Below are 24809 nucleotides of genomic sequence, written 5' to 3'. Positions count from 1 at the left end.
TTGTAAATGTAGTCCCAATATAAGACTTTTTTTTTTCTGAAATTGTAGCAATTCCTGGATCCTACCTTGGATATTCTGTCTCTTGTATCGCTTTCTACTTAAAAGACAATTTTGTAAATATGAAGCTTAATTTCTACCTGACTGATGTAAGCAGAGGAACGGTTCTTTTACTTTCCTTTCTAACTACAATGAAAGAGATGAGCTTTTTTTTCTGTATTACTGAGGCACTTTTATCTATTCATAACTTTCTTAAGCAGCAAGAGTGAAAGTAATCTGAGTTTTTTATTTCTCTCTTTTCATGAATATGGTTTACTGAATCTTCTAAGTTGTATTTAGACAGCAGTACTTTATCTATTGTTCATCTATGAAACGTGTATAGGAAACAACAAATTGCTGCTTACATTCTGCTGGAATCACTGGTTTTGGTCATTTCTACCTTTCAAGGGGATGTTCAAAGTTGTTAAACTTGTAATACATTCTCTTTTTTTCTAAATTTTTATCAGAAAATATAAGTAAAACTTACACATCATGCTATACCAGTGAAAAGTGTATTGCACCTTACCGATTCAAGGGTAGTAATAGACACCCTCTATGATTAGTGTTAAAACTTTTATATTTTTCAACATAATAGTAACTAAATAAATCTAACATAGAGATAATTTTCTGTAATGTTTTTACCTGTTTAATTCTCTGTTTTAAATACTTTAGATAATGTGTATTACTGTGTTTTTGAGAATGATAGGCTGAATGTGAATTTTTTTTCAGTCTGGCAGAGTTTGGTCTTTGCTGTGTTCAAATCAATAATTCAGAAGTGATCTCTGTGTCATGCAGTTTTCTTTCTTATGTAGCTGTCTTTTCTTCCACTGTTCTCAGAACTTGGTTGTTTTTCTTTTGTGCAGTTTCCACATCTTGAATTAGATGTAAATTAAAAATACTTCATGTTATGAGAGATTACATAATTGCCCTGATTTTTTTCAGCAAATTCATAATGGAAGGTTATGCAGTTTTCACTGGTGTTTCACTTCACTCTTTCAGATGTTGATAAAAAGTGTTTTAGCAGACTGATTACCTGTCGTCTGAGCTTGCATGGCACCTTCAAGTAACATATTTTAACAGCTTTCACTAACTGATAACTCATGGCTGCTTCAGTGGAAAAGGAGAACATTGCATTCGTGTTCCTAGTTGTTTCGTTCATTTTTGCAGCATGTAGTTTAAGAAGCCACTAAAAGCAACCTTGAAATGTACAGTTGTGTAGTGGTCAGACTTGAAAATTTTTTTATCTTGATTTTTTTATTAAACAGAGGTGTAAGTTAACCAAGGTCATCCGTTTATACTGTGATTCTTCCCTTCAGTAAGAGGAAGATATCTCTTGTGTCATTGTTCTTAGACAATTATTAAATGCTTAACTTACTGAAGTACAACTTCCTCCTCTAAGAGGAGTCTTTAGCCAAATTTAGTCTCTTATCTCACTTTTTGGCACTGTGACTCTAGTATGTGTGATAAGCAGCTACTAGCACAGTCTCTCACTTGTGAGTTTATTTACTGTATGTGTGTTAGTTGCTGTGTTCAGCTACTGCCTAGCATCTCAGAAGTGATGCATATAAAATGTATGCTCCTCAGTTTAACTTGTTATGCCAGACTTAGGAGTTACTGAATTGTGTGCTGAAGCCTGCTGTTCTTGTTGGCCTGTTCTTAACATGTGCATAACAGGACGGTGAATTGGCACGCCGCTAGCCTTGCCAATGTGGTCAACAATGCTGCTCTATCTGCCAGGATGGTAGGGGGGAAAGGAGTCGTCACTCATGCTAATATAGCTATTGCTAGTCCTGTTTCATCCCTGCATTAGATGGAGCACTGTTTGTTTTGTGTAGCTGGAGCTCTCTGGTGGTATTGTTTTCTCTCTGGAGAATGGGATCTGTCAGAACACATCATGACTTTCACTGGGGAAAAACAATGTCATGGTCCTGAAGGGGTGTAAAAATGAGTCAAGCCCTAAAAGGTCATTTGGAAGCAAACAAAAGTTCAGAAGTTTAGAAGAGTTTAGAAGCAAACAAAAACGACTTTGAAGATTTTTTTAATATATATGCATCTATGGATTACTTTAAGGTACACAGATGACTGAATTCTCGAGGCTAGGGTTTTTAAAACGTAAATATCACTATATGCTGAAGATTATCACTGTAGGTACTGGATGTTATTTGGTGCAAACAGCTGTGGATAAAGAACTGTGTTTTATGGAGTAGAAATACAAAGAACTATTTTGCCTCTTCAATGTGCTTGCTGTCCAAAAGGGAAAACGTATAGAAAATAAGAAGGTAATGATCAGCAAGCTAAGCTGTTGTTGCAGATCACAAGTGGTCTAGCTTGGAAGTTTTGTATGCATCCACAGGTTTTTAGATGATATTTGAGACTGTGGCTTTGTATGCATTAATCAGGACAAGTGTAGAAGTGCAGGTGGAAAAAAAAAGTCTGACTTTTCAGCTGAAAAGATTCATTAGGTAAGAGTGTGTCCTGATTCCACCGGTCTGCTTATGAACATCTCGATGGCGGAGATGCTTGTGCGCAGGTGCTTGTTTGTCTTAGGGATTCAATTTGATTCAGTAACCCAGCAGAAAACTAAAATGACCAAAGGAACAAAAAGCATTTTGCAGAATTGGTATGCAGAATCATTTTAATGTGAAGTTGATGTAGAACCAGAGTAGTGTATAGGGTAGAGGGAAAGAAAGTAAGGGAAGGGGTTGTGCATCTTTCAGCAGAGGAAAGTGCTAAGATCAGCTACATTGTTTTGCACAACTCCACCCTCAGAAGCACCATGGGAAAGAATGTGAAGATACTTTGTTGCTGTTGTGGGCCAACTCACAATGAGTCAGCATCTCAGTGATAAATGAGGTAAGTCAGGAAATAATAGGTTATTGTGAGGGTCTTAAAATTATGATGAGTAGCTTCTCTTTATCTTTTTCAGATAGAAAAGCAAGAGCCACTGAAGGAGTAAAGAATAAGGGCCTGTTAATCAGAGCTAAGAAATCTCTATGGCTTTAGTCTGACCTGGGGTCATCAAAAAAAAGTTTGTCCTTATCAACACTAACATATCCTGTTAAGCTTGACAATGAAAAGTTAGGGACATAATATTTCTTCTTTGGGGAGATCAGTTTCGGATTGTGTGCCATGTGTTTTATTTTATTTTATTTCTCGGCTAATCTGTGTTTTTCAGTGCTTTTGAATTGAGACTTCGTGGCAGGAAGATGAGCAGTCCTGGCTCTGATCTTTGATTAACAGACAGCCATGTTGATTAGACTAAATATATTCTGCATTCTCCCAACTATTTTAAGACATTTTATTAGAAAGCGTATAATAGCAAGAGACTATATCTGTGAAGTCACATCGTTTTGTTTAAATTCTTTTACATCTGCAACTCGTGCAGTTCTGTTAGACTTACATATCTTCTGGGATGGCTTTATTTTTAATAGAAATGAATTATGTTAGAGTATGAATAAAATTTCTGCTTTTTTTTCTAATACATGATACATTTCCAGAAGAGGGAAAATGGGATAGGCTCTTCTTGAAGTTAAAATGTCACAATCCTTTTGTTTGAACCTTCTTGAAAAAAATCTCTTCCCACATTAAAGCCAGGACTTGAACTGACACAGCTGACTGAAAAGGCTTCCATAATTTTAGTTCTTTCTGAGGACTTAAGCTATTTCTTTCTTTCCTGTCTTTTTTTGTTTGTATATTTTTTTCCTACAGTACTAGAACTGTTGATACAATCAAACTATGAGGAAAATAATTTGCTATATTCATATGATCAATACTATCAATTCAATTTGGTAGTAGAAATGTGTTCTTATTGTGTTCTAGATCTGTTGCTGGAGTTTTTGCTTCAAATTACTTTGAAAATGCTGGCTGCTCTGCTAAACACTACAAAGTTGGTTTTCATCTAACTTTTCTGACCCTGGAAATGAGGGTTTTTCTGTGCAGAAAGAGGACAATATTAGAAAAGTTGCTCTGACTTTACATATACATGTAGAATAAAATGGTTTTGGTGCACATTTTAATTGTGCAGCCTCATTATAAATGTATGTCATAGCTGCAGAGGTATTGAAATGGGACATGGGATGTGGTAGCATCATCGTGTTCCGGTTTCTTCAAATCCAGATTGGCCGCCTTTCTGCAGAGAACATGCTACTTGGTTCCAAGTTACACCCACAGCATCAGGCAACCAGATAGAGATGTTCTTTGCCAATAATATGTCAGAGATTGTCTGGCTGATCTCGTGTCTTTCCTGTCTGTATAGTGAGCTTAGTTTCAGTAGAGGTTTAACTTTGTGTGTAACTATCCACATGTTCAAAATTAAAATTTACAAGAATATTTCTACTTTGTGAAGTTATTGTTGCTGCTTGCTCTTCAGAGAATAGAGGTTGAACATTCTGAGACTGCTCACATCTGGTCGGTCTTGTGGTGTAAATGGGGATATGGTATGGGTTCAAAAGTGTTGTGATACGGGGATGTTCATACCCATAATTTTCAATTTTTATTGCTCTCTTAAATTTTTAAACTAGAGAAGCTAGTAATCAACTTGATTTGCTGTGTAGACAGGTGGTGAGAACCTGCTTTCTTTGGATCTCTGCTTTGGGTTTCGTTTAGATGATGAAAAATATACAAATATTCTTTCATACTAAGATACCCTGCATGGTAATATTAGGATATCCTTTCATACTAGGACGTTCTTCCATATTAGGGCCCTTAGGAAGAAAGTTAGGAGAAAAAGTTCCCAGTCACCTTGCTTACCTAGTATTCTTCTTCACATACTGCTTGAAACTCCCAGCTGTCTAGTAAGTTTACAGTGTTTGTGGAGAGAAATTCATAGGAGAGCAGAAGAGAGTCCTGTCTTCCCAAAATCCTACTGACCCTTTATTTATAGAGGAAAAAAGTCATATGGTGTTGTAGTAAACTGCTGTCTTTTTTACTTCTGTCTTTAAGTTTACTATTTGCCTTTAAAATACAGGGGGATTAAGGATAAGTGGTCAGCTATGACATACTAGGACTGGAGTTCAAGTCACTAAATGGATATCTTGTCAACTGTAAATCTAAGATTTGATTAAAATCTGTTTTAAAGTAGGAGTCTCTCTCCCCAGTGGACTTTAGCACTTCAGAACTTGGGTATACCTGGCTTGCATTCTAGACATAAATCCAGTTGGTGTTTTTTGAATGAAGATGATCTACAACCTTAAGTGAGATTAGCAAAATAGCATTTTATGTTTTGGAAGCTGCATGTTGAGTGTATGTTTATACTTCTGATTCTTGTAATTGTCTACTAATAACCTGTTTTCTTTTGCAGAACCCTGTGATAATATGAGAGAGATTCTCCAAAATGTGGCCAAATTGCAAGGCGTCTCAAATATGAGGAAACTAGGTCACTTGAATAATTTTACTAAGGTAGGTGCTTGAATGGTGTCAGAACATGTGATCATATGGACAAAATATTTTATGTCCTCTATCAAATATCTAGGAGATTCACGAAGCGGTTTTGTATAATGGAACAGTACATGTTGTGAGAAAGTAAGAGTAAACAAGGACAAGTAAATATGTGAATGCAAGATCATGCTGAAATTTGTGTTCTGCAGGAAGGATTGTTATAGTGCTTAGAATTATCTCCTAAGTCAGAGATTAAGTTGCATAAATAAAGCTAAAGGATTGGTTCCTAGTCCACAGGATTGAATCAAAAATTAGGAATGGCAGACACGTTTGATGTAAACTGGCAAAGTATGGTAAGGAGGAGGACTATATCACTGAGCAGGATTTTCAGTGTCTTGGGCACTAACAGGATAGGAACTGTTAACTTCTATTATCTTTTTTTTAGTGAAAAAGATCTAAAGGGTTGATTTCTAAAAACTGTATGGCTGATTTTTTGAGGTACTTTTTCCGATTGTAAGCTTCCAGATATTGAGAATGTGAAAGATACTTGCCTGAAAGTTTGATGGAGATGTTGGGAGCTTGCTGGAGGCAAGAATTAATAACTTACTGTAGAATGAAAGATGATAGACTGAGGAAAGAGACCATGAAAGGCTTTCAGAATGAGAGTAAAGACAGTTTTTTGGTAGATGAAGAACTGGTGAAGAAGAGCAGAGAGGCCAGATGGGAGGTGAGCAGTGAATTAGGTAAATGGTGTTTGTTGTAACACAGTGAGAGGCTGTAGCTGGACAGTGTTCCAGCTGTTAAGGTAAGGTAAAAGTAAGTACATTGCAGTATGTGAGGTTGGAGACAATGAAGCTTTGGTGTGCGTGTTACCTGAATTAATGTACCGATACACAGAAAAAGTTGGGGAATTGTATGCATCTCTGACAGTGTCACAGATAGGGCAACATGCCTGGAAATGAAACCCAACTTTCAGTGACACAGAATGGGTTCTGCACTGAGCAGTAGATAGGAAAGGAGGTAGTAATGGATAGTTTAGTGGGGAAAGTAAGGTTTAAATTCATTGTTGTATGTGATAACATTGAGTAAGATAAGCAGGAGGCTGCTTAACACTTCTGAGACAATCTCAAGTGAAGGAATGAATGCTGAAGAGCAGATCTGGGGGACCAGTTGATACGAGAAGGACAAACATAAATCATAATCTTTGAAGTAGGAATGCTTCTTGGCTGTTGAAAGCACTTGTAAGATTCAACAACATTTCAGTGGTAGTGTATGAGTTTCAATTGGCAGAAGAGTGAGTACAGAGAACAAAGTTACCACAGCAAGTCAATTTATCTTCTAGTGTTTTAGGAAGAAATCTGCGAGTGCTTTGTTTTCTGAGGTTTAGGGTACATGGGGGTACAAAGCATTTGCAGAGAATCGGATCTTATTTACACTCAAATCTCTTCTTTGTGTCATTGTTTTATTGCATCTGCATCCACTATGACAAACACTGCTGTTGTTACTGAGATTCTGAACTATTTCAAGAAAGTCCCCTTTAAGTTGCTAGGAAAGGCTGAGGCATAACTATATTTCTTTTTTTGTGCTGATATGGAAACTTAATTTAGGTACCTCCAAATTCTCTAGTTGCCTTACAATGAAAGAGATGGATTTAGGTTTGCAGGTGTGTGATTCCTAGCAAAAAGCTAGTATTTGAACAGGTCTTAAAGCAATATTGATTTTTCTACTGAAAATCATCACATAGTAAGTACCTGTAAATGTGGTCAATTAGTAGATATGCATAATGTAATTAAAGGATGAACCAAAAGTTCTTTTAAAATAAATTAGTTTTGAAAAAATGAATAGTATCATAATTAAATATTTGAAAAATGTTACTGCTCTTTAAACTGACCTAATGTGAAAATTGGAAAATATGCTCAAAAACACTAGGAAGGTTTTCGTAAACTGAACTTAAGACTGGCAAGGAATGAGAAGTTTCTGAAGGCAACTCACATCCCTAACTCCTGGAGACAAACCGTAATTCATAACTGGGCTTTGATCCTAAATCAGAGTGACCACATAATCATCCTACTCCTTGATGTTTAGCATTTGTTTAGCACTTACAAAGCAGATATTTCAGTGAGGCCAATATATATGTATAACTTGTACATTTGATTTTGAAAACTGTTAGTACTTTTGTCTGAATTGTGAATTCAGTTATGAAGATAGAATAAAAGTTGCAAAACATACTGTATTGTCTCCTTGGTGGTTGGAACAGTTCTGTGTTTTTCATTCCAGTGGTTAAGAGTGAAAGCATGGAGACAGGGAGAGATGGTTTTATTTCCTTTTTGCACTCCAGTCTAATACCATGAATTGACGTAGTCTCAGTTCCTTGTTTGTGAAATAGGAGTGTGGGGAAGACAGTGGGGTTTTGTGATGTTTGATATGTTAGCAGCTGAGGATGTTTGTATTTTCAGCTTGGAGGATATTGGTGGTGATAAACTTGATTTGTCCATTAATTCTTGTATTTCATTTTCTGTGCGAAAGGCTGCGAATTCGCAGAATCTGAGAATGGTTAAGGGTGGAAAGGACCTCAGGAGGTCATGTGGCTTAACATCCCCCTCATGCTCAAGCAGATCAAACTGGAGCCAGTTGCCTAGGACCATGTCCAGATGGCTTTTGTATATGTGTCCCAGGAGGGAGACTCCAAAACCTCTCTGGGCAACCCATTCCAGTTCTCAGTCACCCTGGTTATCTATTGTATGGGCAGGGAAAGTACCTTTGGAAAAAAAAATTATAGAATACTTCCGGTAAAATAATGTGGAAAAATCTATAAAACTTACCTCTCCTCTAGAAATATTACACTAAAAAAAAAGGCAAAACAAGAAGGTAGGAAAATGTCAGTACCAGGCAGTTGCTCACTACTGTCCTAGTTCTTTTCCTTCAAAGATAGCTCTCACATTTGGAAGAAATATTATTCTACTCTTCTGGTCAGATAAAGCAAAATACCTATATGCATGTGAAAACAAGTAATTTTAGCTAACATGGACTTTCATGACGGAGACTGTGGTAGACTTTGTTTGGCATTAATAACAAGACATCTGAGATACGTTAAGTTTGGGTTTCTTTCCTTGAAAGAGGACTGGATTTTTGATTCTTTTTGATTTTTTCGTATTTTTAATTAAGGAGAAGGAAAATAAATATCCTTTAAAAAAATCATTGAACTAGACTCCAGGATTTTATGCAGAAATAAAATAACGTTATGTAAATTGATTAAAATAACCATAGTTAGCAGTCAGCATGATTTCTTGCTTTATGTTCAAGAATGAAGCTATGAGGCACATATTTTTGTATTAAATTTGCACGTCAGATATATTTTATTTTCATTTTTCCTTCCCTTCAAGAGGAGTTTTAACTAGTGGTGTCTGAATCACCACTTACTGGTTCTTAACTGCGCGAAGTATACTGTATACATGGTATTTTTTTAGAAACTTGTTTTCATTCATCAAATATTAGATAGTACTTGTTTTTAATAATAAAACAATGTTCATATTCTTGGCTTTTTGAGTGAACGTGGGGTTATTCTTACCTAATAGTTGCTGTAACATTTACATTTTATTCTCAAAGACATTCGTATTCACAGTTCTGGTGATATTCAGACTATTGAAAAGTACATTTTATTACAAATTTTTTCTCCTTGTCTGCTGCTCATCAGCTAATGTTTGAAACTGGAGTTTTGTGGGTAAAATGGTTTATGAACTACTGCCTAGCCTGTATTAGACAAAAGTAATCCAGTTCCTTTCAAACTACCTGTCTCACTATTTAAACTAACCTGAATTTTGACCTGGAAACTGAGAATTTGACCTCTCGTAAATGGTCAGGGCCATCTTCGGTTATCGCAGCAGTTCATAAGGCTGGTATGTGCCTTTGGCTTCAGCGAGCTGACTAGGCTTAACCAATTTTCGTTTGTATGGCCACACAGATAAAGCAAGCACCTTGAAGTTTCCCAACTTCTGCTGATTAATAGCAAAACATGATGGTTATTTCTTTGGGTTTTTCCCCACCCCCATGAGAAGTAGTAAGTGATAAATTACTGAAAACCAGAAGGAACTGTATAATTGCATTTACCTAGTGGAAAATTATCTTTTGGATTTGAAGTATTCATTTAGAATCCTGTATTAAAGAAGGTTTATTCCACTCCTAGCTTCTGAGAGATTGTTTATACCTTTTTAACTAAAATCATATTTAAATAATACATTTTTTTAAAATGTTCACAGATGCTGTTAGATGTTTTTTATTAATTCAAAGAGAAAGTTTCTTCTTTAAGGATAAAATGAAACAATTCATTTTAGCTTGGCCCTAGCAGTTGAATAGCATCAATGATACTGAAAATTATATTTTCAGTCTGCTCAAGACTAATTCCATCATTTAATGAAGCTCTACTGCTCTGCTCTGTGTGTCTGTTTGCTTTTGACTATGCTGATGAATTCTGATAAGATGTGGATTGAGTTTGGGGCTACAGAGGTTTTTCACAGAGTTTCTCTATCTGATTCATAGTCCATTGCATGGTTTTATGCTCCGCTTCTGTTGTCATTTTAGGGTCTTGTCCATCCTTTGCAAAACCCAAATATCTCTGAATCTGAATGCAGTTGTTGGTGACTGTAATATTTGTCCAAATACCTATACCACTATAGACAAAACTTGATACCACTTCATAAACTTATGTAGCAGATAGGAACAGAACACCTGCTTAGTGGCATTCTGCTGCAGGACAAAATTGGAGAGTAAATGGGTCTAAATCTAGAGTCTATAGTTTTGGTAAAGTCTTATAGTAAGACTAGAATCTACTAGGTGTTCTACTCATAAATATTACCACTGGTGGATCAAACTATTTCTAAAATTACAGTGTAATAATTGCATTTTGGACATACGGAATACTATCAAAATTTACCTATTAATTGCTATGGCTATTGTGTAAAATGTAAAATTGCACTCAGTGTGCACTCAATTTGTGTGTGCTGTTGACCTCCTGTGGTTTTGTTGTTTTGAACTACTGTTTCCAAGACATGTTGATGTGTTACTCATATTGCTGTGACTCATCCAAGTAGCATGAAAAACTCATAGCTGACAGTAAACACACAAAAAACCTTCACTGTAAGTTAGTCACTGTCTGACCTAGAGTAAGGATCATTTTGTACTAGTATTAAATCATCTGCTCAAAGATACTCTGTGCTGTTCACATTCATTTATATGAATATCAAAAACTCTGAATTTTAGAGTTGACTTGCAGGCAGTTCAAACAAGCAAAACATATGTTGTGTTTGTGTACAAAATATAAGTGTATTTGCTTAATCCCATGAATTTTAATGATATGATAATCTATTGCAATTCTAGTGAATTATGGCAATATCAAGCCACAAGCAGATTGTAGTATTCTGGTACTGCCTGTGCCTACAGACTTATAGTACTACAAAATACATATTACTTGTTCAATATTACAGTCAAAAACATGACAGCTTTGTCAGGAATTGAGCTATCAACAAAAATCACTGCTTTTGGTCCATAATCACTAACTTGCTTAATGTTATTTGAAAGTGAAATGTAAAGAAAGTGGCAAGGTTTCGCCTTTAAAATATTTAAGGCCAGACATTTGTAACTGAGCAAATACCTAAAGTATGAAGACCAGCTGAACAGTATCCTCTTTATAGCAGCTTCCATGACTTTATTCCCTTTTAAACGTATGTCAATCCAGCCTTACTTTTGCCAGTCTTCTTTTTTAACAGACTAGATAAACCCAGTTGCTCAACCTTCATGGGTGTATTTTCTGCCTGCCTTGTATGTTTTGCTGCTGTACTTCTTCCAGTTTCTCCAGTCTTAAAACACAATTTGGGGCACTGCATTTTAAGAGTAGCCTGAGTAGAAAAATATCTCTTAATCTGACATAATGCAATCCTATTATTATTTCCAATGGTAAAATTACTTTTTGGAGATGACATCACATTAATTCATTTAGTTTATAGGTTACTGTAACTCAGATCTTGCTTTACTTTCAGAATTGTTACTGTATTTGACATTCTGAATGCTTTCTGGACAGCTTGTATTTCTCTGCTGGGCTCCTTTTAGTTTCTCTATGACTCTTAATGTGTTAACTTGACATGATACACTGTTCCCTTTATTTAATTGAATTTTATTACCCATTTTGGGCACTCCTTTTAAATCACTGTAAGATTTTGAATTTTGATCTTGCTGTCCATCTTTTAAATTGTTTTCTAGCTGGAAATCCTGTAAGCACACTACATTATGTAAGTTCTAAGGAAAGTCAATACTTAGGTAACTGGCCTCTTGGAATGAGAATAAACAGCCAGTAGCTAGTTCTGTATTTTTTCAGCCAATTTTGTGTTCATTGTCTCTGTGAGATGTTCCACATGCATGTAAACGCTATCATGTTTTGATAATGATTATCGCATTCAGATATTTGTATCCACAGAGCAATTAAACTTGAGGAAACTTCCAAAATACAATTAGGTTTCATGATTGAACTTCAAGATAAGACCAGGTGTATCTATCAATGAAGTCGTGCTTGGTGGGAGTACTCACATAAAGAAAAATAGTCATTACTGAAGAGGTAACACTGCATGCATTTGGTAAAGAGCGGTTACTTTGGACTACTTCTAGTCCAGCCCTGAGAACTGAATGCCCTTTAGCAGTTGCAGCAGGCTAGGTGTGTTCCTGGAACACATCTTCTGCTTTAGTTTCATTTTGGGACCACTGAAACAAAATGTGTGGTAAGCGCAGTGACAGAAGAGTTGCCTCAGAAGAGTGCGTGTGTTCCAGATGATAGGGCCAATGTAGTGGCACTTCAGAATCTGACCTTTGTCCACAGGCTACTGTTGTGTGCATGGCAGCTGCAACACCTCTTTTAATTAATGGAAGAATAAAAAAGATCTTGTTCCTTTGAAAGGCATGAGAGTACCTGTAATGACAGTCTTTTATCAGGACCAGTGATTTGTCACGTTTCATCTTGCCAATTGCCTTCTGAGTAAAATCTCTGCATTTTGTAATGATAGTTCCCTTTGCAAGTTAAACAGGAGTGTGTGTCAGTAGGGACATGTTTTGAGACTGTGGTCCATGGAACTATTACAATAAGCACTAAGTACATTTATTTTCATGCCGGTGTTTTGGACTTAGCGGGACAGAACCATTAGCAAGTACAAAAAGGTACATAACTTTGGCACATGGAAAACACTGGTGGGGGGGGGACACAAAGCAAAACACTTGATAGGTGCAATGAGCAAGTTACAGGAGGTTTTTATCTATCCATAAGTGCTGTTAGAATTAACAAAATTAGTGAAGAATTAATGGTGGGTGGGAAAATGATGCAGTAGGGAAAATAAATAAAATTAGATGTTCTTGGAAGGACTAAACTAAAATGAGAAGATGAGCATCTTTGCTTTTCAGAGTTCTGCTTAATGTACCATTTAAATCTAGCAATGAATGTCACTTGAGTAAGGGTGGGAAACAGATATGGGCAATGCACTTACTTTCCGATGTAAACTTAAACAGAATTTTCCGTATCTTTGCATTTACTTATAATTTATTCTGCAAAAGCAAGGTTTTGATTTTGTTCAATTTGGAGCAATGATGATGAGCAGTGCTTAATATTCTTCACAGTATAAAGCATATTGACAGTGTCTGTAAGGGTAAATACCTGTTACATTTTTAGTTAATTTCTGTTTACGTGGTAGTTTACCACCAGTAAGTATTAATACACACATAAGTTAGGGAAGAGCTTCAGGCTGCTGCTAACAAAGCTGAATGACTTCTTCTCTACTCCTTATCCCCTTGATATTTTGGTGACTACGGAACTGGTTGCCCTAAAGCGTTTCCAAGTCCTTGCTAAGCAGTCTTCTGACTTCTCTTAATTAAAGGCTACTTCTCTAGTCTATTTAGAAATAAATAATGCAGAATTGTTCTGCAGTTGTATAGCTGAAATTAAGTGTCATATTAGAAAGACTTGTTTTTGTGCGTTGGGTTTAAAGGCTTGAAAGAGTTGCACATACTTTCAGCTGTTGCTAAATTGCAGCTACTTTGTAAACTTTATTGCTTATCTTTTATTTCCTCAGAAAAGAAAGTCCACGTAACAGAATTACAATTCCTTTTTAATTTTTTTGAAATAGGAAAAAGGCTGTTGAAGATAGTCTGGTGTATGTTAAATTAGGATTTCTCATTTCTGTCTAGGATAGAATGATGGGGTGAGGTTAGATGTATAAATGACAAGCCTAAACAACTGTTGATGAGCCTGTCTGAAACTGAACAAAAGTGTTTTTACTCAGTCTTCTCACACTATCTTGCTTACACTCTGCCAGCCAATTTTTACAGTTCATAAGATGTCAATAGAAATGCTAAAGCAGCAGTGGTGGCCTTAGGCAGTCCAACAACATGGCAAAAATAGACTGATTGTAGGATATGACATATTGTCATGACTAGTTAATGCACATGATTGCCTAGTTTCATTTTGGCTGGGAAGCTGCCCGGCGGAAAGGGAGCTGAAGGTGTTGGTCAATAGCTGACTGAATATGAACCAGCAATGTGCTCAGGTGGCCAAGAAGGCCAACAGCATCCTAGTTTGGATCAGAAATAGTGTGGTCAGCAGGACTTGGGAAGTGATCATCCCCATGTACTCGGCTCTGGCGGGGCCGCACCTCGAGTACTGTGTTCAGTTTTGGGCCTCTCAGTACAGGGAGCACTGAGGTGCTGGAGTGTGTCCAGAGAAGGGAAACGAAGCTGGTGAAGGGTCTAGAGAACAAGTCTTATGAGGGGTGGCTGAGGGAGCTGAGGAGTCTGGAGGACAGGAGGCTTAGGCTCACTCTCTACAACTACCTCAAAGGAGGCTGTAGAAGGATGGGAGTCAGTCTCTTTTCCCAAGCAACAAGTAATAGGACAAGAGGAAATGGCCTCAGGCTGCAACAGGGGAGTTTTGGATGTTTGAAGGGGAAAAAAAATCTTCACTGAAAGGCTTGGGAAGCATTGGAACAGGCTGCCGGGGAAGTAGTAGTTGTGTCACTATACCTGGAGGTATTGAAAAGACATGTAGATGTAGTGCTTAGGGACATGGTTTATTGGTAGACTTGGCAGTGAGTGCCAGTTTAACAGTTGGACTTGATGATGCAGGAGGTCTTTTCCAACCTGTGTGGTTCTATGTGGTTCTCAGTTAAAATGGAAAGATAGAGTAGAATGGGTTATGTAATAACTTTCTTTATTTTACAAGCCACTGCTAAGAAAAATGGAAAATCAAAAATATTTCAATTAAGTCTAGATTATTAAATTGGCATGGATCATCTCCATATTTGGCTCAAATAATCTTTCACTGATAACTTTGGATTTCAGTATAATCTAAATCATATTTTTTAAAATATAAAAAATAATTTCCTAAAATGTAATGTCATCTTTGGAAGAATTTGTTCTGATTGAGCATAAACCTAAATACAGTTTGAATTTGAACCATCATGCTAATAAAATGAGTTTAATAATAAATGGGCATAGTGTTTGATAAATGTTAATAACTTCAGACCAGTAGTATTCACTAGTTGTACAAACACTGAACTTCTCACTGAGGGCAAACTGGTGATACTGCAGTGGCTTAGATTTGAATGCATACCTATTTCAAAAGGAGAGGACAAAATGTAAATCTGTTGCAATTGGTATTAGTCATTTGAGTTCTTGGAAGTGCTTTGTCTGAATGCTTTGACATTTGAATCTAATACTAAATTATTTTATTATTTTAGGTAAATGAGAAGACTAGGACCTTTGCAACCATTGTAAAAGAGAACAATACCAGTACTTCTTAAAGGAGAGACTATTGTTCTTTTCTTGAGAGGTTAAAACATGGCAAGCAGTAGATTGTTCCTTTTGAGATTGGCTTTGGACGTAAAAACTGCACGTGTAAGTCTGCAGTTTTGTGCTCAAAACTGACAGATGAGGCTGAAGTATTTAGAAATTGCTACAGCTTGTGGGTGTAAACTCAACCTTTGCAATGATTTTTCAGAGGTACCAAAAAAAAAAAATCACAAATCCTGTGGAATGGATGGCAGGTCAGGGTAAATGGCAGCTGTGGGACCCTTTCCACTTGCAACTACTTCTCAGTTTTTTTCTGTGCTTGTGCTGCTGTGGTGAATGAAACATTACAGTGGACCATCAGTGTCCAGCTTTACTTCAAAACTGTCACCCAAGCTGTATTTTTGAATGCAAATGTTTTATGTGCTTTGACTTCAGTCTCTTTTGTCTGCTGAGGTAACCAATTGCCTAATCAGTGCTTTTTCCAAAAAGAGCCTAAAGGCAGCAAAAGGAGCAATCTGAAGCATAGCTTCTGAAAGTAGAGTTAAAAAACTGACCAGTAGGCAACTTAGGCAGTTGTGCAAGTTCCTATCTACTAAGAGAGGCCAAAGGCTTGTGTGTCTGGTGTGTATGTAGGAACTGAATACTGTCAGCAAAAATTTTCAGGGAAATCTGAAGTTGGTACACTTCCCTCCCCTTGCAATGAATGAAATTCCTTGTGTTACTTCAGAAGCATTACCAAATATCTTAGGTTTTAAATAGTAATTGTTAAAGAATTATAAGTAATAGATGACTTCTTTTGTTTTCAGCTTCTTTGTAATACTGGCCATGCTGAAGAAAAGCTAGGATTTACGTATGACAGCATCATAATATGGTAAGTAATAAGGAACACTAGGATAATACTTTGGGTACTGTGGTAATAGTAGGGTACTTTCATTGTTCTAGGTACAATTAAATCAATTTTATTTGTACTTTTGAAACTGGAATTTTGTATTTCCAGTATGTTTAAAATGTCATAATGCAAATGCATACTTTACAAGTACTTTAATGAGTAAAATCAGAAATACATTATACACTTTCAGGAAGAGGGGAAAAAAAACTCCAAATGAAAGTGTAGATTTCTCTGTTGTATTTTCTCAGAAATGTGAAAAATATAACATCTCAGTACTTGCAGAAAGGACTTGTATAAAAATGTTCTCTTAAACAATTTGGAGCATACTCTTAATGTAGTAGAACTAAGATTTTAAAGATGAACTTTTTGTTAATTTCTGTGTGTGTGTATGCTTTGTTGGACTGATTTCCTTACTCCTAAAACATTATGTATATACTTTCAAATGGAATTTTCCTATGTCTTGTCTCAATGTCTGACAGTCAAAAGAACTACATGCCTGTTTCCAGAACTTGTGTTTTTGTGCAGACGTTGGTAAATTGGTCCTTAGGCTCAGCTTTGGTGGTAGAAAAAAAACAGATTTAGGATTTAATGTTTTAATATTTCAATATTCTGTTTGCGGTTTATTTTGCTACATAGGTTAGAGCTATTCTGAGAAATTTGCAAGTGCAGAATTTTTAAATTATTTTAGGAAGCGACCTTGAGTTAGGCTAAGTATATATATTCCTTTGGAAATAACGTGTAATTTTATAATTTGCTCTTCTGATTTTCTCAACATTATCCTAGATTTTCATATACAAATCTTCTTGTAGTACAGAACAAACTTGTTTTTCTTTGAAGATGAGAACGGTTATTTGGGTGCAGGAAATAGTGTACAAGTTTCTTCATTTGGAGTATGAATTGTTAACTTCAAAGCATTAGACTATAAGGGAATCAGTGACTTCAAGAAGAATTAGAGGTTTTCCTATAAAGTTTTGGGTTTTGGAGTCAGTAACCTTGATGGACAATTTAACCAAACTAAAGACAGCTGTAGTCTGCACTTTTCTGATATACTAGTCTGCAGTAATTGCAGTTATTCTTGAGTTAAAAGATCTGTTTTTTAGAACTCATTCTCTTTTCACTCCAGGTACCTGATTATAGTTTCTTCTTGCCAGCAGTTGGAGATAATAGTGACACATTTTGTTGTCATTCCCAGTGTAGATTGGTCTTGCCGGTTCCCAGAGCACCATACCATTGACAGCTGAGAGGAAGCCTTGAGCCATGAAGAAAATGGAGTGTTGGTAGGCCTCAGTAACTTTTGAGGTCTTTTAGTAATGTGCCAAGAGGCTTTAGCCATACCAAATTCACAATATATACAATTATCTGACTGGATCAGAGATCTGTCAAAACCATTGTTATCTTACTGTAGTGAGTAGATGAGATGATTTAAGAGAAAAGTTTAAGAATGAACCTGTAGTAGTAGGTTCCTGTAGTACCTACTAGTTAGTCAATATTCTTTCTAATTCCATCCTTTTAGTTTTTCCAGACTTTTAGCAGTATTAAAGTTTTCAGTCCTAATGCTGTCTTAGGTGGCACTTCTCATTTCTGTAGTGACACTGAAAATACTTGGACAAATTTGCTGCTGTTCTTGCATCGTAATACGTTTTCAGCTTTCAGACACAGATGCACACAGTGTACAGATCAAAATCATTTTCGTGATCTGGTGGCTGTTCTAGAATTCTGTGCATTAACTCACACTTAACAATCTTCAGTTTTCTTCATCTTGCCAGTTTTCCATAGGCATAATTTTTAAATTCCCTTGAAGATTCTTATAGCTCCATCCTTAAGTCCCTGTAATCCCCCCCATCCTTTTTTCACATTACAAATTGTATATTAAGTACTGTCTACCAAAGGAGACTGTGAACCTGATACTTAAATGGATAAAAATCAGGATAAAATTTGTCAGGATAAAAATCTACCGTTCATTCACCTCTGCTCCTTGCGTTCATCTTTTCAGATTTTGATTTGTGTGATTACTTCTCATCACTCTATAACCTCTTCGTATCCTCTAATACAATCTTCAGCAATACCTTATGTGAAAGTTTCGGGTTATTACTATGTTAGGAAAGTGTTTCCTTTTTAGTACACTGTTGTAATAACTTTCCAACTCTTTCAAAAGATTAGCAGAATATAGTTCTCATAAACTATTCTGGTAAAGTAGTTAGCTTTTTTTAAGAGGATATCTGATAAACTGTCATCTGGGTGAGCTTTGGAATCCTTTTTGTGCAAATGCTAGCAAATATATGAAGATAGCTCATATTAATGTTCTTTCCAGACTCTTAGATGTGAAGCTTGGTGGGCCAGTGATAATACTGATGGATTTCCTCCATTCTTCCACCATTTTCACTTCTTAGTCTGATACTTAATATATTAAAAAAGACTTTAGGATAGGAATCTCCACATGCATCTCCAAAACAATGACTTAATATGAAGAAAATATTTGTTTGTCTCATACCTCTGTCTCTTAATTGCTTTATTCTTTCTGTGTTGTGATTCATTTTTAAAAACTTTCTGCTTGTGGAGTTCTGCCTGAGAAGCCAGAACCTATGTCCATGTGTACAAACACACACACCTACCTTTAAAGATTGTTTGCTCTGCTGTTCAAAAAAGGCTTTCCTCTCAAATATAAAAGTAAATTTACTTTTCTTGATGGAGGGGAAAAAAATCCAGATGCTGTATTTGGCTATCCTAATAAGAAATGTCATAGCCACATCATTGTGTTCATGGGAAATGGGTATCTTCTGTCTTAGAATCTCCACTGAAGTGTCTTAAACTGGAATATCCAAACCAATTACAAATAGTGAGGTAAAAGTCCAAATAGAAAAATACTGCTGAGAAGGTGTGAGTCTTATGCTCATCTCTGACTTCCATCTCTACCAATCTGCAACACTAGAAACAAAATATGATTCATGATCTAAAGAATACCTGTTATCTGTTCAAAGCAGATGAATGGTTACTTACCTTTCCTTTGGTCTGCTTTTCTTGAAGGACTTGGAAATAACTTGCGTAGTTCAGCTCTTGTAAAGGAAGTTTTCCTGATCTCATATTTTTCTACTAGCTTAGCTTAAAGTTTTTATATGAAGAATCGTATCTGATATTACAACAGTGATTGTCTTCCTTGGTGCTGAAAGCAGTAATCAGTTTATCTGTATTTGCATAAAGTATTGCAGCCTTTCTTCTTGGTCTAGACATCACCTGGAAGTAGATTCCTTTTATAGTGACTCTTACATGGACTGACTAACTCATCTTCAGAAAGATTCAGAAGATCTTGGTCTTGGAATGGTTTATGACCATGCATGACCATCTTAGAATAAGAACAAGAGAAAAATCTATTTGTATAGGTTGAAAGTCAGTCTCACTGGCTGCAGTGTTCACATTCTCAGATGTCTACTGAAACAATCCTCCTAAAATATGTGGCTAAGTTTTTTCTTCCTTTGTATTTAAGGAAGATGGTAAAATCTTTTGAGAAACTTCAGAAGGACAGTGTGTCACTTAATACTCTCAAACTCTATTTCTGGAGGTCTTCAAGATCTCATTTTTTCACATTTCCCTTTTTTTAAACCTTGCTGGTGGATTTAGGGATTACATTATCACGTTAGGTTTAGGAGAGCTCATTGGTGTGCAAGCAAAACGCTTTCAAAATCTCTCTAAAGAGAAATATGTTTCAATTATATTTTGAAATGAAATGTGTAGAAATCCATGCTATATAGCGCTGCTTAAGTTACGTGTTTTCCATTGACATCCATGTTTCATGTAAGCATACTGATGTCATAATATCTTTAGACAGCAATGCATGTAATAGTTAAGGTTCAAATTTCATAGGATGGAATGGCTTGGGTTGGAAGGGACCTCAAAGATCATCTAATTCCAACCCCCCTGCCATATGCAGGGGTGAGTTTTGTCTCAGTTGTCTAGACATTATTCTGAAGATCTATTCTGAAGATCCATACATACGGATTAACAGTGCAGCAGAGTACGAAGTGCTTTCTGTCTGTTAAACTTTCTGAAAATTTTAACTAATCTGGAATACTTTTTCAGGACTAATATTGTGCTCAACTGTTTTGTCAAATAAGTCATATACAGGTCTTGGTCATATTTTGTTTCAGGGGTATACAGACTTCTAAAACAACAAAAAATCTGAATTTGTTCAGATTAATATATTGTCTACATCTGCTGGCAAGGTGAGGGTTTGTCTTCTAGACTGCACAGGTGAATTTCTCAAAGAAAATTAATACAGGATATTTCTCTTCAAAAATCTGACTTATTTTAAACAAGTTGGTAGTATCTGCATCTCAGATGGTGAAGTGTACCTGCTGCTGTATAATTGTTTGCCCCCTTTGTTTCCTTCATTGTAGTCTGCGGTTAGCCTTACTAAATGAAGCAAAAGAGGTGCGAGCAGCAGGATTGCGAGCCCTCCGCTATCTCATTCGAGACTCCAGTATTCTCCAGAAGGTGCTAAAGTTGAAAGTGGATTACTTAATAGCCAGGTAATTTTCCCTTCTTCTTGCAAATTGCAAAATTGTACTTATTATTTTTTGTTGAGAGAGGTGAGAAAACATGGTTTCATATCCTCTTATATTCTTCACATATGCTTTTATAAAAGTCTGTTTTTTTCAGTGTGAATAATGTACTTCTTTAAAAAGTTGAATAATACATCACACCAAATAAAATAAATAAAATGCTATTCTAGTACATGGCATCCTAAGGATAATCTAAAAAATTAGACACATTAAAAATGTTTTTGTATCATAAATGCCATTAATTGTAAATTAGTCTATGGTATTATTAGCAAATTGAAACCATAGTAATATTCATGTCTCTAGTTTTGTGGGATTTGTTCCAATTCTTAGTATCATCACACTGCTTTAGGGCCTCTAGTACAAAGTCAGGACGAAAAAGTAGTTCATGCCCAAGAATTTATAATCTAAGTATAAACCATGACCCAACACAAAGATACCAAAGGGCAAACTAACAATGAGATAATAAGGCCAGTGTGGTGACTAGATCTAATTATCATTTCTAGTGCTTCCTTTGTTAAAATTATCAGATTTAATGTTCTGATATGTGTTTGTTTTCATATATACACACATTCTCAGTTTTAGTGTGATAATAAATTTTTTAGTGTGGTGATAAATTTTCTTGGCAAAGGGATTTTTCTGAAAGCATATAAAAAAATTGAAATATTACAAATGCTTTTGTTTAATCTTATTTGAAATGACACATGCAGCTAGCTCAGAATTGTTGAAACTGTTATGCTTTGTCATTGTACGTTTGAGAGCATTCTAGTGATTTACTTGTAATGAGGATAACTGAAAATAATATAAACTGAAACCAACTGTCTAACCATGAATATGTTTACTGAAAGGCAGATTTTTAAACAATCATTCATAATTTATGTTCTGTTTATTCAGTTGTATGAATATTATTAATGTGAGATGTTAACAGTTAAGGTGAAAGTTACTTTTGATATAAACAAAAATGTTTTTTTAACTTATTTTAGGTGCATTGACATACAGCAGAGTAATGAAGTAGAAAGAACACAAGCACTTCGATTAGTCAGAAAGGTAAAATCTAAGTATATGTGATCTTACCAGGGCTGGTAGTCAGCTGTGTTGACTCCAGGTTTTCTTCATTAGCAGATCTTTTTCACAGCCTCTCATTTTATCATGTGAGAAGAAACTATAGCTGTCAATTAAAAAAAAAAAAAAAGTGCTGAGACTTATTTTGATTTTAATCTCTTATGACTGAGAATCTTGAGTGGTTTACAAAAATTTTCGTGATCTTTTCCTTTGATGGACATAAAACTGAGTAAGATTTGGAAACAGTTTATCAAATGATGAGTGCAAGGGTTATAAAGGTATTATTAAGTTTCTTCTTATGATTTAACTTGATTTTATAATATCTTTAAGCATCTGTGAATGAAGGATTCAAGATTTTTCTGCCACTCAAGGAATAAGGCAAATTGCCATTGTTGGAATAATCAGATCAAGTAATGGTTCTGGCCTTACTGCTTTATCCTTGGAGGTTAATGCTATCCATACTTTTCTCAGTTACACAATAAAACATACTTAGTCTTTGCTGGTTACTGTAAGCTGATCCCTGAGAAACTAGCATATTACAGCTAGTTTCTATTCTAAGAAGCTATTTGCTTAGGTAATGTAGTACTCTGCCTTTGTACTGGACTTTTCTATTCTTGCTTTTATTTATCTTGCTCATATACTTCTACTGAACACCTTAAAAAAAAAAGTTAATGAAGACTTGGGTAAGGTTTGAATTATTTGGAAGAGTTGTTACCGAGGAGCATAGTGTTAATTAGTTTGCGTGTATGTGTACATGTGTATATGTTTAGGTTGAAAATATGGAGCCTTGATATGCAATTTCTTCTCTCTTTCAGAAGAGACGATATGCTTGTTTGGCACAATTGTTGAAAGTTTTAAAGCTTAAAAAAAGGCAAAAAAAAAATAATGGATCATCTGTGTAAGTTGCAGAGGTCCTTCAGGAAGTCTCCATTTATAAATGTTCTTTGATAACCTAAAGAGAGCTTCAGTGTCAGGCTGTAACAACTTAAATCTGAAGATGGAATGGAAACACGTTTATGATTCGTTTTTATTTGGCTCATACTTGGTTGTGTGACACCAGGATCCCTAAAAGATTGTATAAAGGTATAGGAGAGGATAATGAGCAGCAAATATTACAATTGGGCAGAATTAATTAATTTACACAGAAGATGCTATTAACTAGTGAGTTGTGGAACTGGGTCTTGTCAGCACTTCAGGACTATACTTTTCCATTCTAAAGTCTAGACACAATTCTTTACTTCAATTTGGTAGCAAAAATGCCTGCGAATAGTATAGATACAGAATTTTAAAACATTGTTTCTTTTTTCTCATCCTTTTCATAAAGAAGAACAGCAAAATGTAAAATATTGGTCCTGTTTTCTCAATTTAAAAAATGATAATTATGTTTTTAAAGAAGTGCAGGTTAAGGTAGTGGAACAAGAGAGAAGAAAAACAACTTTAAACTTTTAAAATTTGGTTTCTGATTTTTTTGAGGGCTTTGAGTGCTTATATTCTCTATCAACTGTACTTTTGTTGGTAATGTTTTGTTCTGTCAGTGGTGTTTCCTAGTGAGAGCTTAGTAATTTAAGTGTCTTCAGCCATGAGAACAATGATCTGAAGTTACTTCAGGAAGCATTTCTCTATCTAATAGAAGTCATGGTCAAACTGTCCATATTTTAAAATAATTTAAGAGGCAGGATGTTTTATTTTTGAAGCAGAAGTGAGGGTAAGGTATATGAACCACTTTCCTTCTATTATTTTTTATTAATGAATCTTTAAAGACCTCACAGTCTTTGTTACAGACTTCATCATACATGCTTATAATTCACCTTGCATCTATTGTGCTTTGTCTTTAAAATTGTAATTAAGTGTATAGAGCAGAATGAAATGCAAAACTTGTGTTTACTAAAGTACTTGAAATTGAATATTAAAAAAAAATCTTTCTCCTTTATCTCTTAAAACCAAAAAAACCCTCCCACAATATAACATTCTTAAGATGTTGCTTGTGTCCTCATGCCAATTACTGTTAATGTCAGTAGAAAGAGTGGATTAGTACACCCATTCTGTTGCTAATTCTTTTTCTTCAATACTTTTTGCTGTTGTAAAAATGAAAGACTGTGTGGGTGGGGAAGAGTATGGGTTTTCTTTAGAGCCCTATCTTAAGGCTTCCTGTTTTGTGGGTAACAACATTATGTTTGACAAGAAGTTTCTCAAAAACGTCTTAAAAATAAACTTGATAAAGTGTTCAAATATTTGTCATAATAGTTTATCTCTTCTCACTTGAACATTGCAAAGAAGGAGGAAAGTTTAACCTCCTTTGGCTGAGCACATGTCTGTGAGACATCTAAGGGGGCTGTAAAACAAATGAGACAAAACAATTTTGGGAGAGTAATGCAGATAAGCCTAGTTTTGTTGGAAATGAAATGATGTTAAATAAAATCTCTAGAAAACTAGCTTGCAAACGTGTTTAGATGTTTGATGGAGCATTTTTTGACATCTTAATTTTTTATTAGTAGAAAATGTGATGTGGTTGGGGAGGTTATAACATTGTTTTTTCCCTTTAAAACTGATAAAAAAAATTTCCCCTTAGTAATATATCTGTTTAACTCCAATAAATGTTCATGTTCCATAGTATGCAGGAGATATGCAATTAATTAATTTTATCAAACTGAAAAATGTGGGGAAATATCTTAGTCTTTGTATTCAAAGCCTTATTTGGGCTGGGGAGTTTATTGTTTTTTTCTTTATTGTGTTCATACAGTCTTGCTCCTTTATCTTGTTTAAATTCTGGTTATCTTAAACTAGCAGCTGAAGTTCTCCATGGCACAGTTCTTCAGTAGTGCAAAGGAGCATTGACTGTTAAACTCCTTTATTACATCCCAAATTTATTGCGTTTTTTTTCTTGCTTTAATGACTATTGATTTATGAAAGCAGTTCTTAAACTGAAAAGCAAAGATGAAACCAGATGTTTAAGATCTGTAGGGTTTATGACGTACCAGTATAATTTATGGTAAAGCTGAATTAATGTGGCAGTTTTAACATCAGGTACTACACAAGAGGATTCAGAGGTGAATCCAAATACAGTAGCTGCAGCTTTA

General features: G+C 35.4%; 1 protein-coding gene across 1 annotated transcript in view; it reads left to right on the top strand.

The window, feature by feature from the left end:
• Nucleotides 1-24809, top strand: part of RICTOR (RPTOR independent companion of MTOR complex 2) — an 80889-nt gene that overhangs the window by 10396 nt on the left and 45684 nt on the right. Inside the window, exons 3-6 of the mRNA XM_080572866.1 lie at nt 5336-5433; nt 16035-16099; nt 20509-20640; nt 21654-21717. Of these exons, the coding sequence (XP_080428992.1) occupies nt 5336-5433; nt 16035-16099; nt 20509-20640; nt 21654-21717 (359 nt within the window). The remainder of the gene's footprint in view (nt 1-5335; nt 5434-16034; nt 16100-20508; nt 20641-21653; nt 21718-24809) is intronic.

This window comes from Anser brachyrhynchus (assembly GCF_964034855.1).
Source record: "Anser brachyrhynchus genome assembly, chromosome: Z".
Classification (NCBI taxonomy): Eukaryota; Metazoa; Chordata; class Aves; order Anseriformes; family Anatidae; genus Anser; species Anser brachyrhynchus.
This window is presented reverse-complemented; position numbering and strand designations above follow the sequence as displayed.